The sequence below is a fragment of the Cavia porcellus genome, unplaced genomic scaffold (genome assembly GCF_034190915.1).
Source record: "Cavia porcellus strain 051 isolate PalLab524CR breed Dunkin Hartley unplaced genomic scaffold, mCavPor4.1 scaffold_8, whole genome shotgun sequence".
In the NCBI taxonomy this organism is placed as follows: Eukaryota; Metazoa; Chordata; class Mammalia; order Rodentia; family Caviidae; genus Cavia; species Cavia porcellus.
The window spans coordinates 1,919,276-1,940,720 of NW_026947491.1; the positions used below are offsets into that span (position 1 = coordinate 1,919,276).

The 21,445-nt window shown below is 43.4% G+C and overlaps 1 protein-coding gene across 6 annotated transcripts in view; it reads left to right on the forward strand.

Moving 5' to 3' along the window:
• Positions 1 to 8,171: 8,171 nt before the first annotated feature.
• Positions 8,172 to 21,445, forward strand: part of Spg21 (SPG21 abhydrolase domain containing, maspardin) — a 53,314-nt gene continuing 40,040 nt past the window's right edge. For 2 of the 6 annotated variants that reach the window (XM_004999995.4, XM_063254245.1), the window contains exons 1-5: positions 8,173 to 8,388; positions 11,990 to 12,076; positions 14,175 to 14,336; positions 18,125 to 18,205; positions 19,543 to 19,688. In XM_004999995.4, the coding sequence (XP_005000052.1) occupies positions 12,014 to 12,076; positions 14,175 to 14,336; positions 18,125 to 18,205; positions 19,543 to 19,688 (452 nt within the window). In that variant the 5' untranslated portion in view covers positions 8,173 to 8,388; positions 11,990 to 12,013. Of the gene's footprint in view, positions 8,389 to 8,885; positions 9,068 to 10,012; positions 10,035 to 11,989; positions 12,077 to 14,174; positions 14,337 to 18,124; positions 18,206 to 19,542; positions 19,689 to 21,445 lie in introns of those variants that run through there. The other 4 variants (XM_063254244.1, XM_003462047.5, XM_013159781.3 and 1 more) reach the window with 4 other exon arrangements.

Genomic DNA, 21,445 nt, shown 5'->3' on the forward strand with positions numbered 1-21,445 from the left:
CTTGTCTGAGAGAGAGTTCACTAAAATCTTTTCCCAGTTTGTGGGTTTTCTTTTCACTATGCTGGAGTTTTCTTTTGACATGCAGAAACTTTTTAATAAGAAGTGGTCCCAGTTATTGATTCTGGGAAGTATTTCCCGTGCGGTTTGAGTCCTGTTCATGAATTCTTTACCTACTCCTATGTCTCCAAGGTTTCTACCTAATTTGTCTTCCAATAGATTTAGTGTTTCTGTTTTAATATTCAGATCTTTGACCCATTTAGATTTTAATTTAGTACATGGTGATAGACATGGGTCTAGCTTCAGCTTTCGGCAAATGGAGAGCCAGTTTTTCCAGCACCATTTATTAAAGAGACTGTCATTCTTCCAGTGAACCTGCTTGGCTCCTTTATCAAAGATAAGTTGGTTGAGTGTGTTCGTAGTTGTGGTTGTATCTTCTAATCTATTCCACTGATCTTCGGCTCTGTTTTGATTCCAATACCATGTTGATTTTACTACTGTTGCTTTGTAGTATAACTTCAAGTCAGGGATTGTGATGCCTCCTGCTTTGTCTTTGCTGCTTAGAATTGCCTTTGCGATTCTAGGTCTCTTCTGGTTCCAGATGAAATTTAGGAGTGATTTCTCTAGATTTATAAGGTGTGTTGATGGTATTTCTATTGGGATTGCATTGAATCTGTATAACAGTTTTGGGAGAATGGCCATTTTCACAATGTTTGTTCTTCCTATCCATGAGCAAGGGATGTCTTTCCATTTTCTGAGATCATCTTCAATTTCCTTTTTCAGTGTATTATAATTTTCACTGTATAAGTCTTTCACTTCTTTCGTAAGAGTAATTCCTAAATATTTCATTTTTTTGCTTGCTAATGTGAATAGTCCAGTTTCTCTTATTTCCCTCTCTGTAATTTTGTTGTTCGTGTATAGGAATGCTATTGATTTCTGAGTATTGATTTTGTATCCAGCCACATTACTGAATTTATTTATTGAATATTTGGCATCTTCAACCTAATGGGGAGGTGAACACATCCCAGGTATAAATGCTGTGATGAACACATAACGGAAGTGCTAATGGCCTTTGGGCAGCCAGTGGAGACTTTCCACAGGAGGTAAACTGAAGCTCCAGAGGGTGAGTTCACTAGGCAGATTAAGAGTGGCAGCTTAGCACGAGCAGATACATAGAGGCTTTAAGAACACTTATCTTTTTTTCTTTTTGTTGAGCACTTGCTGAGACAAGGTCTTGCTGTGTAGTTTAGATTTGACCTTGAACTTGCTGTGTAGCCCAGTCTGACCTCAAACTCACAATCTTCCTTCCTCAGTCTTCTGAGTGCCGGGATTTTAGGCACACACCACCAAGCTCGGGAAATGGTACTCTCACAAGGGGTCTTAGAGATGGTGATTCTTCATTTGGATGAGGGAAGCATGACTGCTCTTCTGTTGCTGTTCTTGATTATTACGGTTTGTGTCTTGATGTACCCTCCAAAGCCTCAGGCAGTCATGGGGGGCTTTCAAAGGTAGCTGAAACTAGAGTTTGTGATTGGTTCATTGTCTAGTGCTGGGATTGGCAGTGTGAGTGCTATACCCGCTGCCTGCCTGCATACAGTATAAGAAAGTAAAAGAGGCATACTGTCCCCACCTCTTGTTCTTGTTGCTTTGCTATCTTCTGCTGCCTGGAAGTATTGCCCTATGCCATGCTAGCCTGCCTTGGAGCTAGCTGATTATGGACTGAAACCTCCACAAACTGTGAGCTAAATAACATTTTCCTTCCTTCATTTTGGGCATCAGGTATTTTGTCCCAACAACAAAAGAAAAGTAACCAAGCTACAATTTGGTGCTGATAGTGGGGTCATTGCTGTGACTATGCCTAACCATGTGGTTCAAGAATCTTTGGGAAAGTTTGGGAAGGTTCAAAGATGTCACCTGAAAGAGTAGCACTGGAACAGCTCAGGTTGTTCTGTACGGGAGATTCTGATCAGAGCTCAGAAGACCAGAAGGCTGATATGAATCCTGCCAGTAAAGACCAGGCTTGAGAGGTTTGTGCTGAGGGTTACTGCATTGGGTGCTAGACTCCAGATGATGTGTTATAATTTGGCAAAAAGTTTGTCTCTATTTTGCTCATGTTCACAGACTTTTTGCCTGAGACTTAAGATTAAGGGTAGTGGACTAATCAATCTGGTAGAAGAAATTTCAAGACAGTCTAATGTTGAGGCATGGCTAATGTTGGGGGCCTTTAGCCAGATCTTTGTTGAGAATCAAGAGCAAAGAGCCCAGCAGGATGATTTAAAACATTGTGAGTTTGGTCAGAAAGAATGCTCCAATAAAGCTGTGGACTCAAAGATAGAGCCCTTGGGGGCATCAAGAGAGGCAGCATATCTCAACACTTTGTAGCCTCAAAACTGCAGAAGTGAAAGACTGCTTTAAGAGAAAGCTGCAGAGTGCCATGTTCTATAATGGCAGCAGCCACATGAGATTCTAAAATGATGGTGGCATGGAAAATTTGTTCCTCACAATAGGTTCAGAATGTTCAGTGATCCATGCACTAGACCCCTACAACCAAGAGAGAGGTAAGCCTGGCTACTGCTCCAGCTGGCAGCAGTGCTTGGCATCATCCACATGGTGCTGGTTTTAGGTGTGTACAGAATGCAAGGGTTCTGAGGTTAAGGCAGCATCCACCCTTGTTTCAAAAGGCCTGGGAGCCCAAGCAGTGTGCCCCTGAGAAGACAGTGTGTGAAGCTGTGAGTGTCAAGCCAAAGGTGCCATGGAGATCCCAGCAGTTTGGGAAAGCCCACGAGAATGGTTTGGCTAATGAAACCTGCAAGGAGGGAGCAAAGCCAGCCCAAGAGAGAAGCTCTGGGAGCTACAATCACCAGAAGTGCCACAGGGGCAAAGTCACATACGTGTTTTGTTGTTTACAGTTTGCCAGAGATTACTTAAGATGCTGGACCCCCAACTACAGGACTTAATGTTTGCCCTGCTGGATTTTGAACTTTTATTTGTCCCCATCCTTTGTAGCCTCCTGTTTGTAACTTTTGAGATGAAAATGTTTATCTTGTGCCATTGAATGTTGAAAGTGTTTAACTTTCTTTTCATTTGTACATGGGGTTATAGCTAAAAGTTTGCCTTTATTTCAGAGAAAACTTGGGACTTGGACATTTCAGCAATGCTAAAACTTAGGATTTTGGCAGCTCTTGCAGGTGGACTAAATGTCTTTAACATAAGGGATGTGTATGAATCTTTGAGCTGGGGTGGAATGTTAGGGGTTGTGTCAGGATGTCCCCCCCCAAAGTCTCGTGTCACCAGGGGCTTTCAAAGGTGGTTGAATCTAGAGTTTGTGATTGGTTCATTGTCCAGTGCTGGGATTGGTGGTATGAGTGCTGTGTCCACTCTGTGTCCAGCCTGCATACAGTATAAGGGAGAAGAAGAAGTGTGCTCTCCCCACCCTCTGCTCTGGCTGCTTTGCTATATCTTTTGCTGCCTGGAAGTACCGCCCTGGTGCCATGCTACCCTGTCTTGGAGCCAGCTCATTATGGACTGAAACCTCCACAAACTGTGAGCTAAATAACCCTTTCCTTCCTTCATTTTGGGTGTTGGGTATTTTGTCCCAGCAATGAGAGAAAAGTAACCAAGACAGTGATACCATGAATTTGTTGTTTATGAGTTTTATACTTAGAGTTGTATATATAGTTGCTTGGGGGAACCCTGACAATGGATCATGGGAGAGAAACAAATAGCATGTTAAAGATGGGGTGGGGAAAGAGGGCATTCTTTTGGGAAAAAACTTGCAGGTGATGATAGAAATGGAATAGGATGACATGGAAAGCTTTGATAGCAGAAAGTATGAGCCTTCATCGTGCACGTTACGGATTTAACGGATGTGACCGGATTTGCTTTTTGGAAAGTTAACTTTCACAATGGTATGGAAGAGACATTGGATAAGGCCTGGGCTGGAAACTTTGTTAGAAGGTTGGAAAAGTAAAGATCTGCCATAGTCACATGTCACATGGATGGGGGAAAATGATTCAGAAGATATTTGCCATAGAAGTGAGAGATTTTGGTTGTTAAGTTTAAATGGAGAGTTTCGGCACCACCGACGGACCATGTGAAAGTGTTTTACTGTTTCATACTTGATTTTTACTGAACATTTACATCCTCTCTAAGCTCATGTTCCTGCTGGGGAAATCAGAATGTCTAGATGTAGCAGTCTGCTTGCTGCCATACTCATCAAATAACCTTTGCACCACAGCAGTAAGAGCGGGTCCTCTCCTCGCCTCTCCTCCCCTCCCCTCCCCTCCATGTAATCCATGCAGCATGGCACAGACTTGAGGAGGAAGCAGTGCTTTTTTTTCTTTTTCTTTTTAATCCTGGGGCTGTGCATGATTTGGTTCACAGTGCAGTCAGTTGTACATAGGAAGTATTTATTTATGTATCTTTTTGAGTATCTATTTATTTATCTTTATCTCACTATGTAGTTCAGGCCAGCCTTGAGCTCACTTTGTAGCCCAGGCTGGTCTCAAACACAACAATCCTCCTGCCTCAGTCTCCCGAGTGCTGGGATTACAGGTGTGCACCATAGCACCAGCTTATAGGAAGCTTTTAAAAGAAGGATATTGGAAGAGTTGGCATTCGTCTGAAAAATCTAGTGTTTCTGGATCATAAGTGAGGGGAATTCACAACAGTGACTCCAGGGCAGGGAGGCAGTTTGGGTGGAGGGAAGAGTGCATACAAAAGTCTAGGGGCCTGAGACACCAGGGCTGCTGGGGCACCCACAGGCAGTTAATAGAGCTAAAGTACATGGGGCCATCAGATAGCTGAGTAGAGCCTTGAGGTGTGTGTAAGTCTGTGTTTATTTTTCTCAACACATAAAAATAGTACATTCATGTATGCACATACGTACAGAGAGGTTATTTAGGATTCCTTTGTATGTGTGTTTTAAAATAATTATTATCTTGTCAAAAGTTCAACTAGGAGCCAGGGTAGCTCAGTGGCATAAGTGCCTGCCTGGCAAGTGTGAGGTCGTGAGTTTGATCCCCGAAAAACAAAAAAAAATTCAACTAAGAGGAACAAAATTGGGTTTGGGCAGCGGGCCAGCTGGACATCTGTTTGCTTTTGCTTGGTGTACATGGCAGTATCTGTGAACATGCCTGGTTTTTAGGGAGGTTTTCCCACGGGACGAGGTGCTTGGGGAACCAGCTGGCTGACCCCAGCCAGGACAGCTGCAGATTCCTAGCGCTTTGCCCACCAGGTCTGCCTGCCTGGGCCTGTTGCTTGCTGCCTGCACTTGTGCATTTCAAGACAGCTGGAATCACAGCTATCAAAGGTTCCTTGTTAGGGCCAGGGAGTGGTCAGTGCACTTGGTATGTGTTATGGAACCCCTGAGGGCACACACATGACTGTGGAGGCTTTTTTTTTTTTTTAAAGAAAAAGCAGTCATTATTTTTGGTTTGGTCTTTTATGTTGTGGTACAAATAGATATGTAACAAAGCATACCTACACTGTATCTTTTTTTTTTTCCTGGTACCAGGGATCAAACTCATGACCTGGTGCTTGCCAGGCAGGTGCTTATGCTGCTGAGCTAAATCCCCAGCCCAACACTTCATCTTTAGTATCAACAGTTAAGCAAAAAATTACTATCACACTTATCTATACAGGTATACCTATGATTTCGGCCTTGTTACTAAAGTGACAGGGGTTTGGGGGTCTAAGAGAGAGTTTTAGGAATAGACTGATTTATCCCTTATTAATTCAGTATACATTTATGGCCAGATCATGTGCGAAGGCATGGGTTGGTCACTTGTTCTCTTTCCTCTATAGTAAAGCTCCCAGTCTGCCTGGAGAGATTGATAACCAGTGCCAGGAGTGTCCACAATGACTTTTCTTCTCTGCTTAGGGATGGAACCCACAGTCTCTCACTAGCTAGGCAAGTGCTCTATGACTAAGCTACATCAGCTGTTTTACAACCACCCACTGGCTTGACAATTATTCCATACACTAAGCCACTTGCAGTTACTCCACTTGCTCAACTAGTCCAAATTTTTGAGAAAAGTTTCCCAGTATTAATATGTTAAGAGAAATGTCTCACGCATCTGCGAGAGGTGATCAAAATACACACTAAATGTTTAAATTTGAAAAAGTTATTACAGTAAAAGATACATTGAAAACCTCTTCAAAATCTTCCTTGCCTCATACACACTTACCTGTCATTCCTGGTGCTTTCTGAAGCAGTTCTGAAAGTTCTCTTTTGTGAATGTCTTCATGAAGTGTGACTAAAAATACAGAAATACAAGTGCCAACCAATGAAAAGGCTGGCTCATAAAAATAGTGTGTCCTCATCTACCGTATTTACCAAATCTGACCTTCTATGCCTTCAGGCTCTTTCTCAAAGTCACTATGACCTGGAATAGAAAATGTCTTGAATCAATTCAGTACACAGAGCCAGCCAACACAACACAACTAAAGATACAAAAGATTTCTACAAGTGCTTCAGGAAGTGGCAAAAATGAAGGGATGAGAGTATTCAAAGCTGGGAGGGGAGGTATTTTGAGGGAGAGTAAAGGCAACGTGTCTTTTATTGTAATAATTAAAAAATTTTCAATGTTAACCATATTTTTCAGTCATACCTAGATTGCTACACTAAGATTTAGTATCATTTCTTGGCTGGAAGCAGTGGCACAAGTTGTAATTCTAGCACGCCGGGAGACTGAGGCAGGAGGATTGTAAATTTGAGTGTAGCAGGCAACTTTGTGATTTAGTGAGACCCTAATGAAATTTTGAAAAAAGTTCTAGAGGTACAGGTGTATGAAGACCCTGGGCTGAATCCTCACTATCAGGATCACTTCCTATGACTGACTCATGGCTTCTCCCAAAGAGGTGATATGGGGAAAAATAGGTACATGTCTCACCATGGTGTTGGAAAATGCATTTAGGAGTTATCCAAGGTGTAGACTGGAATAAAGGCCCCTGAGCCACAGGACAGAGGTCATGAGTAAGGATACAGTTTAATTGGAATTTACCCTGACCTTAAACCCATAAACGGTTGCCAGGGTTTGGGCAAAGACCACAGGCCTTTTCTTTCTTTTTTTTTTAACTCACGACCTCACATTGCCAAGCAGGCACTTACGCCGCTGAGCTAAACCTCCGGTCCCACAGGCCTTTTAACAGTGTATAAATTTTCCCTTAAACATTGCAGAAAGGCATTTACAGCAGGAGCTTGTTCCAGGATTCCTAAAAACTTCAATCAAGATTTATACGTTACTCAGTCTTATATATGCAGCCGAGTGTGGTGGCACACGCTTGTAAACCCAGCACTTGGGAAGCTGAGGCAGGAGGATCGCTGGAAGATCGACCAGCCTGGACTACAAAGTGAGCTCAAAGCCAGCCTGAACTACGTAGATAGATCCTGTCTCAAATAGACAAAAAAAAAAAAAAAAAAAAAAACAAACTTATACGTGGAAATGTTTCACAAAGAAAGGAGACCTGATGGCTGCAACATCGTGCTTAAGAACAAACGATTTTAAATGTATTAACATTCTCTGCACCTGCAGGTAAAGGATGTGCGTCTCAGGCCAAGCCCTGTGGTAAGAAAGGCGGGGCGTAGGAATTTGTTCCCAGACCTCCTCACAAAGACGTCAGCACCTGACTGGAAAGGAAGGTGGGGGTTCTGAGTGGAGGACTGCGGAGAGCGTTCCTGGTTGTGCCAAAGCAAAAAACCCTAGCAAGAAAATAGACCTATTCATCAAAGCTCAGAAGCCAAAGGTGTCCCCTCAAGTCTTTCCACGAGGAGCTCAAGGCAGAAGCAGGTCCCCAAAGCCCTAGCATCCCCTTGTTATTTAGTTATTTTTTGAGACAAGGTTTCACTACGTAGTCCAGGGTGGCCTCGAAATCCCAGCGATCCTCCAGCTTTAGCCTCCCAAGTGCTGGGTTTTCAGGCGTGCATCACCATTCCCGGTAAAGCGCCTCTTTCTTCCATAGTCATAACTTTCTCCCGGGTGCCCAGGTCAGACAGGTGCGCTGGAGCTGACATAGATGTGACTCGAATCTCTTCTAGCGCTGCCAGGTCGCTCAACCGCAGCTACTCAGGGCGCCTGGAGACGCTCATTCCAGGTTCCGCCACCTCCCGGTCGCCATAGTGACCGCCCAGGCGCAGCCCCGCCCCTTCCTCGTGACGTGGCCCCACCCCCTTCAAACCCGGAAGCGGGAGCGGACGGCTCGGGAGTTGGGAGTGCGGCGGCCCGGGCAGCTCGGCCGCGCGCCCCGCCCCTCCGAGGCCGACCTCCCGTGTGCCCCCACCGTGGCTTGCGGGCCCTCGGCGTTCTGCTCCGGCCGCCGGTGTCACCCGCACCGGAGCTGCCCGGAGCCGCCCACGGCAGGCGGGAAGGGGACGTGGGGGTGGCCACGCAGGTGAGGGGTGGGCGAGGCCCCCGGAAGCCGGCATGTGGGTGTTCGGGGTTGCAGGGGGTGTGTAAGGAGCATGCGCGGCTGCCTCGGCCGGGTATGACTTTGTGACCGTAGCCCACAAGTGGGCCGGTCCATGTGATCCTGCACGTGATCGCACATCTGTGTGTGTGTGTGTGTGTGTGTGTGTGTGGCCACGTCTGGGTTAGTGAGGGTGGTCGGGGTGCCTGAGGCCCCACCTTTGTGTGGTTGTCACCAAGGGGACGAGTGCTGGGCTCGGAGGGCTCAGTTTGGGGGCCCAGGATCCCTAATCAGGGCCCCCAGTGTAGGTCTATGCTAAGGTTCTGGGGCCGTGGCCCCGAAACGTTTTATTTCAGTAAACTTTAAGAACAGTCGGGGAGAGCTCAGTTTTGGAGACTGGATCTCAGCCCGAAAGTAACAAATGTCTGTGTCATTGCTGAGCACAGGCCAGGGTGAGGTTTCAGAAAAGTCACAGGACCAGAAGGTCCGGCTTTTCCTCTTTTTGCCTGGGGAGTTGTAAGTCAGTGGCTTTCGCTGCTTCTTTGTCTCACCTGTAATGGTTCAGCTCCTCTCGGAACAAGGAGTCCGCAGAACAAGAAAGTAACATGATAGCGGCGTCCAGATATCCAAAAGCTCAAGAAAAGTGTTACAGGAGACTTGCCAAGTAGGCAGCTTTTCTTCTACGAAGTTTATAGATGATGAAGAGAAAAAGGGGTTGATCTTCCTGGAGGGAACCGTGGAAAGGGTAGTAGTAGGTCGGGTCGGGAGGGTTGGACCCTTGCATTAAAAAGGCAGCTGTGGACCTGGGGGTGGACTCAGTCGTAAAAAGGAGGCTTAGCATTTCCCAGACCATGTTCAATTCCTGGCCCCCCAAAAGTACTCCAATTATACTATACTGTCTAGAGACTCTTGAGGTCCAGTACTTTGTTTTTGCAGGTATTATGCATATGTAAATCAACTGTAGATTGGATCAAGGGTTCAAAATGCGTGACTCGTTAAGCTGGTTATATGGTTGAAATGTTTGTGAAAGTACTTTCTTTGATTGTGGACTGGCAGAATCTGTTGAAGCCTCAAAGGACAGGCATGACTTAACTGGCATGTTCGTTGTCTGGCAGTAGAGGGGAGTCGCAGTACCCCCAGAGAAAGGGTTTCCTTAAGATGAAGGCTGATCTCCGTGGCCCTTCACTCGCCAGCACAAAGTGCTTTCGTTTTTGTGAACCCCGGAATCACGGGAGATCCCATAGTGTTGGATCCATCGTCCACATGTTTATTTTAATCCTGGCCAGTTTTGTCACAATCTCAGTTCACCTTCTGTGCCATAGAAGAATGTTTCTCGGGTGACTTGGAAAAGTATGCCGGGTATCGGATGAAAGAGAGAACAGACTTTCCTTTTCATATGGTGCACAGCTGTTCTCCCTTTGCAGCAGGGAGACTTTTCCTCCTCAATGTCAGCTGGTCAGATGCAACATTTGGCTTGTGTCTCACCTTTCAATACTGCCCCACTAGCACAAGTGTTAAAATCACTTGGCCCTGCACAAAATTAGTCATAGTTGGGTGGCATCTCTCCATCCAGCAAGGTTAGCTGAAACGTGTTACCATACTGAGATGGTTGAATTGTACTGAGGCTGTTGGTAAGGAACATCTTTTTTTTTCTTGCTGTGGGGAAGAAGTGGATGCGTGAGTGAGTTTATGTGCCAGTGTGTTCATACGATTTGGCTTATGCTTTGTAACAAGATTCCAAAATTATGAATAATTTCTCATCCCAAATTTTTTGCTTCTCAAAGCAAACTTTTTAGTTTTGATTAGAAAGAAGGTTTGGAAATCTGTGGAGATTTTATTTGCTTAACATGTTTTCTTAACTTTCTGTGGAGTAATTGTTTCTAGAAAATGCAATAATAGAAAATATCTCCAATAGGAAATGTTTAGATGATAGGGAAGGATATCAAGCCTGCCCAGGTAGAAAATATTCTAGAATTAACTCAGTGTGCTAGTTGCCTTCATTTAATCAATTTAGAGAAATACTATCAATTTAGAGAAAGACTATCGTTAAAAATGGCTGATTTTTTAAACATGTTAATATTTTAAGATCAAATGGATTATGCAAAGATTGCTTTTCTTTGTAGTGTGACTAATAGTTCATTTATGGTTTTCAGTATAAGATTGCTGGTGAATTTCTTAGTACTTTTAAGCACCTTAATACTTTAAAGATACTATTTTAGTTTGGAGAGAAGAAGCATTATAATGGTACTTATAAATCGAGTTTAATGTTGTGCATTTACTGTCTCCTGGGATTTAATCACTCCTCAAGGTAGCAGTTGAGACTGCTAAGGGCCTGTGTCCCTGTGGGGACAGATCCTGCTGGCCACGGAAAGGGGAAGAGTTCCGTTTAGTGTCCCCTGCTCCCTGCCAGTCCGAGAACCTTTTCCATGATGACAGTTCAGAGTCAGCCCAGGAGTTCAGTTCTGGAGTCTCAAACTCAGCTCAGCTCTGTTGGGCCACTGGGGCTTGCCTGTGCAGTAGAAGACAAGTATTTATATCCTCCCAAGTGGATGGCTGGAAGTTCCTGAGTGGGCAGGAAGAATCTGAAATAAGGAACTAGAATTTCTGGTTCCTGGTATGGCATAACATAGAGAGATGCTGGAGCAAAAAGCAGATGTGTAATCGGTGGCAGGGTTAGGAGGGACTCTCGGAGGACCTAGTTCAGTCCCCTCAGGATGTAGGTCACCAGCTGATGTTTGCTCAGTGTCATAGAATATTCTAGGGTCTGAAATACAGTGGTAACTCATGAGAAAACAAGCCCAAAGGGAGTCATGGCTTATCAAAGGTCATCGTGTGAAAACTAGAAATCAGTTCAGGGGTAGAGTGCTTGCCTACATGTGTGGGCTCTGGGTTCAAGCCCCATACCACTAAACAAAACAACCCCCAAAAAACCACACAAACAAACTAGAGATCACTAAGCTAACAAAATTCTACTTTTTTTCCCTAAATATTTTATTGCTAGGTTTAGTGCCTTCTGTATTATACTGTTGATCTTCCAGAGCAACTTTTATGTAATGTTTAATCACACCACTAAAAATGGCAAATTTACCTATCCCTTAACTACATGTGAGTTCCTGAATCCATTAGGGTTAAGTTTATGAGATATTGTAAATTAATTTGGAAACAAGTATTTTAATACCTTTCTTTAGCATGAACTGTTGCCTGTAATTAGGAATATCTTTATTAAGATACATTCTTAAGGTCATGTTAAAAGATGATGGCACCACAGTTGGCAGTTGGGGCAGGCACTGTGGCAAGAGAGGATTCCTGTGTCCTCCTAGTTTGTGTTAGGATGTGATCTGTGGAAAGTCAGGCAAATTGTCTACACTAGATTCCTCTTCCAGAAGAACTAAAGAGATTGTAATCATTATTTCTCATGGCTCTATGATTACAGTATTTTACCAAATTGTTTTTTGTAATTTTAAGTGTGTACTAACAAGGTAAAATGGCCAATTTCTTTGGTTTTAAAGTATTGTTGGCAAAGCTAGCCCAGCCTGTACGTTTAGTTCTGATGTAAACACAAATTCATGACTTGCTTTTATTTCAGGGTTAACCTCCGTCTCAGCTAATCATGGGAGAGATAAAAGTCTCTCCTGATTATAACTGGTTTAGAAGCACAGTTCCCCTTAAAAAGGTATGTATAGTTTTGCTCCCCTTCTTTGTAAAACTCTTACCCGGTTTTGGGGCGTGACTTCCATGCTTTGCCTTAGTGATATTTGAGGGTAAGGTTACAGGGGCTGTGGTTCAGTGGGAGGGTACTTGCCAAGCCTTCATGCAGCTCTGTGTTCCATCCCAGCACTTAAAAAAAGAAGTTACTGAGAGTCTGAGAATTTCACCCCTGAACCGCCAGTGTCTCTGCTGAGAATATGAAAGGAAAGAGTTTTACCAATACTGTGACTGGGTTACAGAGCATAAAGTTCACCTCTTTCCTGTTTTCACGTACGATCAGTTTTTGTTTTGTTTTGTTTTTTGTTTTTGTTTTTGGGGTGGCTGCACTGGGGATTAACCCCGGGGAATACCGAGCTACATCCCCAGCCTTATATTTATTTATTTAAAAATTTTTTTGTCTTATCAGTACCAGGGATCGAACTCATGACCACACACTTGCAAGGCAGGCGCTTATGCCGTTGAGCTAAATCCCCAGCCCCATATTTATTTATTTTTGAGTCAGGATCTCACTGAATTGTCCAGGCTAGCCTCAAATCTGAGATCCTTCTGTCTCTGCCTCCTGAGTAGCTGGGATTATAGGTGTGCACCCCCAAACCTGGCAGAAGCGCTCCAACACCCAAACTTACCTACATATTCTTACACGTAGTGATAGGAAGTAGTTTCTTTGATGCCATTTTTCTCAGCTGTCAGTGAATTTGACCATGCTTTAATTTTGTGGTGCTCAATTTTAAATTTTAAACAGATGCAGTCCTGTGTTTTGTAGGAGAACTCAGTTACAGTAAATATGTTTAGGTATTTATGGCTTCTCTGTCCTTTTTCAGAGTCTGTTATTTCAGAACATGCTATCTGTGTTACTTTTCTCCCAGCCTGAAACGCTGAAATAATTCCCTAGACTATTTCAGAGATGTGATGGTCTTATTTTATTACTACAGGTTTGGGGTTTGTTGTTTCCACTGTCAAAGGGCATTGAGAATTTTGGGGGGGTTATGTTTTTAATCACAGTTACAACAGAATGATAGATGGAAAAGCAAAACTGTAAAGGGCAAAATACAAAGGTCAAAAGCTTGAGCATGAGATACAGCTTCCCCGTCTGTAACCCAAGAAAGTCCAAAGGGAAATCTTTTGGCCCCTCTGAACTTTGCCTTGCCTGGTCCTGGTGACAGCAATGACTCCCTCCCTGCCCCCCACTCAGTGCTTCGGCAGAGTCCCTGGTACTGCCGGCTCGCAGCTCTCGGAGCACAGTGTCCACAGGCCTTGGCTTTTTGCAGTCTAACAGTGGGTAGGCATTGGTTTGAACTGGCAAATGTCCACGTGGCACATGGTCACTGTGGCTGATTCATGCAGCCCAACAAGCGCCTGACTTCTTTGCGCATGTCCTGCTCTCTTTTTTCCCTGGAGGGTCCAGAACCACAAGGTCAGGGAGATTTCTAACATGGTTCTTGCCCTGTTTGCCCAAAAAGCCAGTTTTTTCCTTGTGTCCACTCTGTAGTCCCCTGGGACAGTGGTGCTGCTGTTTCCCTCCTTCCCTGAGGCTTTTTATGGATCAGAAGGCCCTAAAACATCTCTTGGGCTGAAACTGTTTCTGCCAAGCTTCTTTCCGGAACTGGGGTCTTGGCATCTGGTGGCCTCCCCTGTTCACCCCTAGGTACCCCCCCACCCCCATCTCAGCCAGTTTGGAGCCTGCGCCACCAGAGGGTGACTCTGCAAGTGCTCTCATTGTGTGCATCCAAATGCACGCACGCACACACTCACCACAGGCAGCCAGAAGCGAGATGCCTTTTACTGTTTAACAGCACACAAAATACACTTCTTCCTATTATCAAGGTTGGACAGGAAATGAACCAAGAGAGAGAGCAACCCCAAGGAAGTTTATAAAGCAGTTCTGTGGCATCTTTTGGCACTCAGAAAGAAAAGAAAACTAAACTGGTTTATTGTGCAAGCTGATCTGCTGTGATCTCAGTGTGTAAGGCTGCAGCAGTAAGGTTGTCAGTGAAATTATCGTCTCAGCTAACGACACCAGAGCCGTGAGGTGGCCTGTCTTTTTCCTTGTGCTTTTCCTCCAGATTATCGTAGATGATGATGACAGTAAAATATGGTCGCTCTACGATGCGGGTCCCCGAAGTATCAGGTGTCCTCTCATATTTCTGCCTCCTGTCAGCGGAACAGCGGATGTATTTTTCCGGCAGATTTTGGCTTTGACTGGATGGGGTTACCGGGTTATAGCTGTAAGTATTACTACTTCAGTGATAGAATTCAGATTTGGTGTTTGTGCTTCTATTTCTGATCAACTACAGTAACGAACACTGTTTGCTTAAATTGAGGTAAGATTGGTTTTTTTTTTTTTTGTGGTGGTACTGGGGATTGAACCGGAGCCTTCACACTGAGCTGCACCCCCGCCCCCTAGTATTTTTAATTTTAAGACAGGGGCTCGCTAAGTTGCCCGGGCTGGGCTTGAACTCGTGGTCCTCCTGCCTCATCCTCCCAGAGTGCTGAGATTACAGGTATATACCAGCATGCCTGGCTGTTTTCCTATTTTAAAGTGTGAGGCGGATCCTTTGCAGGTCTGTGTGCACAGGCACCCAGAGATTTTGAGGGGACAGACCTCAAGGCAGCCACCTCTGTCCCCAGCTGTTCTGTGTATCCTCTCCTGACACACAGCTCCTAGTGGCAGGAAACATGTTGTCCCTGTGTGCATCTTGGGATCTAGAGGCCCAGGTGGTTTTAGGGTTCCCCCTGTGTCACACAGCCAGTTGGTGGTGAGGGAGGAAGCTAGTTCAGTCTTGCGCCTCCATTTCCCTTACTGACTGTGTTTCCTCCACTGCTCCCAGAAGCGAAGCATGAAACAGGAGACAAAGGCATTGGCTAACTCAGGTGACAGCAAAACTGACTTTTCATGGAAATCTTGAACATTTGAGGTCAGGGTCTTCAGTCAGCACGTTGCCTTAGCATTTGGTTAAGAATGTTTTCCCTTATTGGCTTCTCATTATTTTACAGCTGAGTTTGGTCTCAGTCTGATTTCCTGTTGATCATGCTCAGCTTCTTAGGAAAAGAGGTGCATGCCTGAAAGGCGCTGTAGGTTGCGACCCAAGCCTGTGACAGCATAGGTCGGTGAAGAATTTGGGCTTGCGTCTTCCCAGGAAGGAAGGGCCTTTATTTAGCTTTGGGGCCCACAGTAGCTCTGGGACCTGGGCTCTTAGGGTGTTTTTTGTACTCTCTGTGAGGGTTCTGCTGCTCACTGGTTGCTCGCTGTCTTGAATGGTAGCTGAAAATTCTGCTGATCTTAGCACAAACTGGGGTGGCTCCAAACCAGTCCAAGTCCTCTTCCTGGCAGCCCTGCCTTGGAGAGAGCACCGTTTCTTGGAGTACGTTGGCTCTCTGTGGCCTTATCTCCACCCTGCAGCTAGGTTACATCGTCCTCCTCTGCACTCACATTCTAGGAGGGCAAGTGTTGTACCCCTGCAGCCAGGGAGGGGACACCGCTACCTGGTAAGATTTTGTCCTAAAGGTTTCCCTTCCTCTGCTATATTCTGAGTCAAAAGTCCAGTAGTGATTCCACCCCTGTCTCCAAGATTAAAACGCTCATTCTCAAGAAGTTTGGAAGCTGGACTAGATGTTTATTGGTACCTTGCAGTTAAAAAGAACTTGGATCTTTTTCATTTCAATTTTTGTTGAGGCGATTGGAGAAACCTGCATCTGTAAGAAATATGGAATGCTCACCTCAGTAGCACATGCACTAACGCTGGAATGGTACCAAGGTTAGCATGGCTCCTGCATGGCGACAACATGCAAATTTGTGAAGCATTCCAACATTTAGGAAAAAAAAGTTCCCCTTCCTGTTACTGGTAGTCTGAATTTTTTTTTTTCTGTAAGATCAAAAGTGTATGATGGCAGCTGGAAAAATAGAACTCACGTATTGACAGTTTTGTACTTTCCTTTGTGTGTGGATATTTAAATGTGGAGACAAAAAGTCAGAATGTTTCAGTGAACAAGTTGCAGCAGTTCAGGTTCAGAACAATTGCAAATTATTTTTCTGGACAATGGCAGTTTTGGGATTTTACTTATTATTACTATTATTATTATTATTTTGGAACGAGATCAAACTCATGACCTTGTGTGTGCAAGCAGGCACTTACCTCACTGAGCCAAATCCTCAGTGGAGGATTTTTTTTAAAGAAACTAATTTCATACAGCAACTAACTAATGTTTGTACCATTTATGCCATATGGTAGATTTTTTTTCCACATGGTAGATTTTATCCACTCTCTATACTTTTCTAAGTGAGTTGTACTACACGCAAGTACATGGGGGTTTTTTGTCTTTTTTTTTTTTTTTTTGTGGTGCTGGGGCTTGAACTCAGGGTCTTGTGCATGCAAGGCAAGAACTGTAGCCCAAGCACATGTTTTTAGTGAGGTTTGTCTTTGGTAGTGTTCCTGTAAGTGTGCTAATAAAATATATCAGACTATAGAAAAGCAGAAACAAGATGGGTTAGGAGTATAACTGAATGGTAGCACACTTGCCTAGCATGTGGCAGGCCCTAGGTTCAATTCCCAGCAATCCACATACAGCAAAGAAACATCTCATTTACACTGTGCTTAGATTTGCTAATGGTGACATTGTGCAGAAGTACAGTAATGTGTCACAACTAGAATACTGACGCTAATACACTTATTAGGCTTATTCAGATTTCCCATTTTATTTGTGGTCGTGTTTATGTGTGCGTGTGTGCTCAATTGCACACAACCTTTTCACCTGTGTTTGGTTTGGATCTTTTTTTTGGGGGGTGCTGGAAATTGAATGAAGGGACTTGCACACAAGAGAGTGTATCCTTAGCCTGGTTTGCATGTTTTAAAATTAAAGCCTTCATAAAAGTATCCCCTTTTGCTGAGCATGGTGGCATATGTCTGTAATCCCAGCTACATGTGAGGCTGAGGCAGATGGATTGCAAGTTTGAACCAGCCAGGCCAATTTCATGAGACCCTGTCTCAAAAAAAAAAAAAAAAAAAAAAAAGGCAGTGGAGGTGGGGATAGGAGAGGAAATGTTTCCTTTCTTTTAGTCTGTCATCTGACTGAAATACTCAGCTAAGAAGAACCAGTTCTCTGTTTTGTCTCCAAATGGTGGAAATCTTATCCACAAACAGAATTTTAACAATAAAAGTAATATGTTACATCAAATCCAGAGGTACCCCTATTCACAGTGCAGTGTCTATTCTAGTGATCTTTTTCAGTGACAAATCTTAAGATTACAACAAGTGTGTTGGTGAATTTTTTGTGTGTAAAAAGAGGAATTCTGAGGGCACACGCCCAGGTCCCCGGGAGTGAGTGTGAGTTGTACTTTTTCCTGTCTTTGCCGGCATTAATCAGTTCCTCAAAGTCAGCACCATGCTCTCTTGTTAATAATTGAAAAGTACAAGAAATCAGATAGAATGACTAAGTCAATTAAAAGAAAATTTTATTGAACACCTCCTTAAGGAAAGAGAGGAAGCTCAGAATGGATTATATTTTCAGTTCTCTTGAGTTCTTTGAGTATCATTTTCTCAGTTCAGAATGAAATTGGCCTTAAAAGGAAACAGCATTTCTTTGCTCTGTCTCACCCTTGAACCTCAGACTTTCTTAGCTATTTGGAAATGAAATTGGTATGAAATGAATTGTTATTCACGTAGTATAGCTAGGGTGTGCTTACTTTTTAGCCTTTATGAAATTTGGCCTGTTAGGTAAAATGTGAAGTTAGATTATTTTCACATATTTTGAAAAAGAAGCAAAACTTGAGTAAATGAGGCTGAGTATAGGGATGCATGCCTGTAATCCTGGCCTTTGGGAGGCTGAGGCAGGAGGATCGCTGGAAGTTTGAGGCCAGCCTGGTCTGCAGAGCGAGACCCCATCTCAACAAAACAAAACAAGCAAACAAAACTTGAGCAAATGAGAAATTCTGTCACATGAGTCCTAAACTTTTTAGATACGAGTTGCATTTGTACTTTTATTGTTCTTAAAATAAATTTTAAAATTGCTGTTTCAGTTGCAGTATCCAGTTTATTGGGACCACCTTGAATTCTGTGATGGATTCAGAAAACTTCTAGACCATTTACAACTGGATAAAGTGAGTGCCCTGAAACGAATTATTCACATATGATTTTAATGCAGCATTTGTCTCTAAAGCCCAGTGCTTTTTATTTTTTCAAATATTTATTTTGATATAATACACGTGCCACACAAATTGTCCTTTTAAAAGTGTATAATTTAATGTTCTTTAATAAATTCCTAGGTCTGTGCAGCCATCACCATTGTCAAGTTTTAGAATATCTTTTTACCCCTAACCGAAAGAAACCTCAGATTGGGCTCCATGGTAGAGTGCTTGTCTGGAATGCATAAGATCATGTATTGTGAAAGGAAAAGAGACCCAGATGTATTTATTAGCAGTCTTTCACTGTTTTCCCTCCTTTTAGCTCTGTGTCTCTGAATTTGTCTCTTCTGGATATTTTATATAAATGTAGTCATATCATGTGTGGTCCTGTGTAACTGGCTTTTTCACTTAGCATAATGTATCCAAGGTGCTTTCGTATTGCAGCCTGAGTTAGTACAGGTTGTACCTTACCTGAAGTGCTTGAGATCAGAAGTGCTTCAGATTCCCAAACCTGAAATTCAGACTGGCTCAAAATTTGAACTCTTTCGAGTGTCATGGTTTCAAAAAGTTTTAGGTTTTGAGATAAGTGTATAATTTGTTTCCCTTTATGGTTGTATATCTGTTTATTTTCCATATATCCATATATCATATCTTGCTTATTCATCAAAGTATACATATTCAATTTGTCTCTACATTTTGGGCTATCATGAATGATCCTGCCATCAATATTTGTGTGTAAGTTTGATTCCAACATGTCTTTATTTTCTTGAGTGTGATCCTCGCAGTGGAATTACTGAGTCATCATTTTTTTTTAAGTGTTTTTTTTTGGTGCAAGGTACGGAGCCCAGAGCCTCACTCCTCCTAGACAAGTGCTGTACACTGGGCTGTATTCTCAACCCAGGTAGTTTTCTCAGGCTAATTGGTTTCAGGTTTTTTTTTTTTTTTTTTTGGTCTTTTTCGTTTTTATCGATACCAGGGATCGAACTCACAACCGCCTGCTTGGAAAGCAGGCGCTTATGCCGCTGAGCTAAATCCCCAGCCCCTGGTTTCAGTTTTTGATGCCACTTGTGAATAACACTTTTTTGACTTGTGCGATCTGGCTCTATAGTAGTAGTATTAATGGGTATATAAATTCTACTTAAATACGAGGTTTCCTAATTTTCCAGTGCTGCAGATATCTCAGTCTGTTACCCAGCACACGTCTGGTGGTGACGTTCTGTGGTTAGTGATAACTGAAGCAGTTTGTAAAAGTAACACCCACGATCAGGATGGATAGGAGTTTCAGGAGCTGCCTTCTGTTTGTTTATGACCAGGTTCATTTGTTCGGGGCTTCTTTGGGAGGCTTTCTGGCCCAGAAATTTGCTGAATACACTCACAAATCCCCTAGAGTTCATTCGCTCATCCTCTGCAATGCCTTCAGTGACACTTCTATCTTCAACCAGACTTGGACTGCAAACAGGTACGGACCGAGACATTAAGCCAAAAATATGTGGATTTCTTGTGCGGTGGAATTTAAAAAATGTTGGCCTTAGGGTTTTTTGGCCTTAGTGGGGAAAGAAGGATTTAACTTGCATATGTCTTCTGCAGCTTCCCTGGCGTTTAAAATTGGAATAATTGCCTTGGCAAAAGAAAGAATCTTGAGTGAGCTCTAAAACCAACTATAAAAAAAAAACCCAACTATTTACTGTGAATTATTATTTAATGTTTTTGTACAATTTTGCTATTTTAGTGTAGCTGATTTTGCATTCTGCTGACCCCATGTATTTTATGTGAATGTTTTTGTGTTTTGAGTTAATAATTTCATTTGGTGTTTAGGTTTTCCCAATTTTTCAACACATTCTGTTATAAATCTTTGTACAAATTACTGCTTTTCTTCTCTTTCTAAGTTGTTTCCTATGTGGAAAGACTAAAACATATAATCTATCAGCAAATATTTATAGATATAAAAGTTGATGTCAAACTCTTTAGAAAGATGAAAATGTAGAGACTTTAGGGGCAGTCAGTCTTAAAACTGGCTCACGACATGTTTCTTCCATTGCCAGCAGGGTGAGGCTTTATCTTACAAAAAAAGTTTGTTATCATGCCTGGATTTTTTTTTAACTACTTGAAAAGGGCCCATTGAATTGAGGACAAGTTTTTAGGGCAAGGCAATATGTTTATTCAGTAAGCCAGTAACACCAAGAAGGACCGTGGACTTGTATACACAGGTTTAAGATCTTTTTATTTTTAGGAGGAAATGATTACAGAATCTTGGTAACTGGTGATCTTTAATTTGCACAGCCAGTTTACGTGAGGAACATGGGTTGCTCATGCAGGGAGGCACAGACTGTTCGGCTGAGATAGCACTACTTGCCCCCAGTGTTTCCTGCTCAGTGTCCTGCCCCACTGTCTTATAAGGATGGGAGGTGAGCACTCCCCCTGAAGGAGGGACTGCCTGACCTGGAGCTGGAGCTGGGGTCCCCTCAGGTGAATCCTGCTATAACCTCAGTTCCCATGCTTCTCAGAAGCGAGAAGGTACAATTTGTTACTCTTTCCCGACAAAATTGACCCTTCCCTGAATACCAACTCTAGGCCAGGTTGAACTAAGCATCTTCTTGGTCTGGAAGGCACAACTAATGCCTTTTTGGAGTACTGCTTAGGATTAAGGCGGGCTCCCATTTGGGATGGCGCTTCTGTTTCCTACGGGGTTTGGCTCCCTTTCTGGTAGATGGACCTCTTTGTAAGAGCCTCTCCATAAACTTGCTGGTTAGACCTCACAGGAGTCTGTCCCTGGGCATTCGTTGACACCCCTTAAATAGTAAACAGCCCACAAGTCCAGAGCTATAGGGCATGTGGAGAAGGGGCTGTTTTCACTGAAGCGGAAAAGTTTTCTTCCCAAGACCAGCCTCTGGTCAGACTTGAGAGGTTTCAGCAGGTCTGCAAGAGGGTCACCTTCCCAGCAGCGGCTGGAGGAGGGATATAAATATCGCCAGCCTACATTGCTGAGGCTTCACTTTCTCTTAAGAATTTGAGGTTCTCTATTAGGGTAACAGTCCAGGAATCTGACCACATCATTGGGAGTCCCCACTTCACCTGGTGATAACCAGCATGGTCCCACCTATAAGGGCAGAGAACTGAAATGGGCTACTGCGTAGCATTTTAGAAAAATTCACTTTGTAGCCATTGGCAGTGAGTGCCTTAGTCCAGGGTCAGTTGATTTCTTGGTGGATTTTTGTA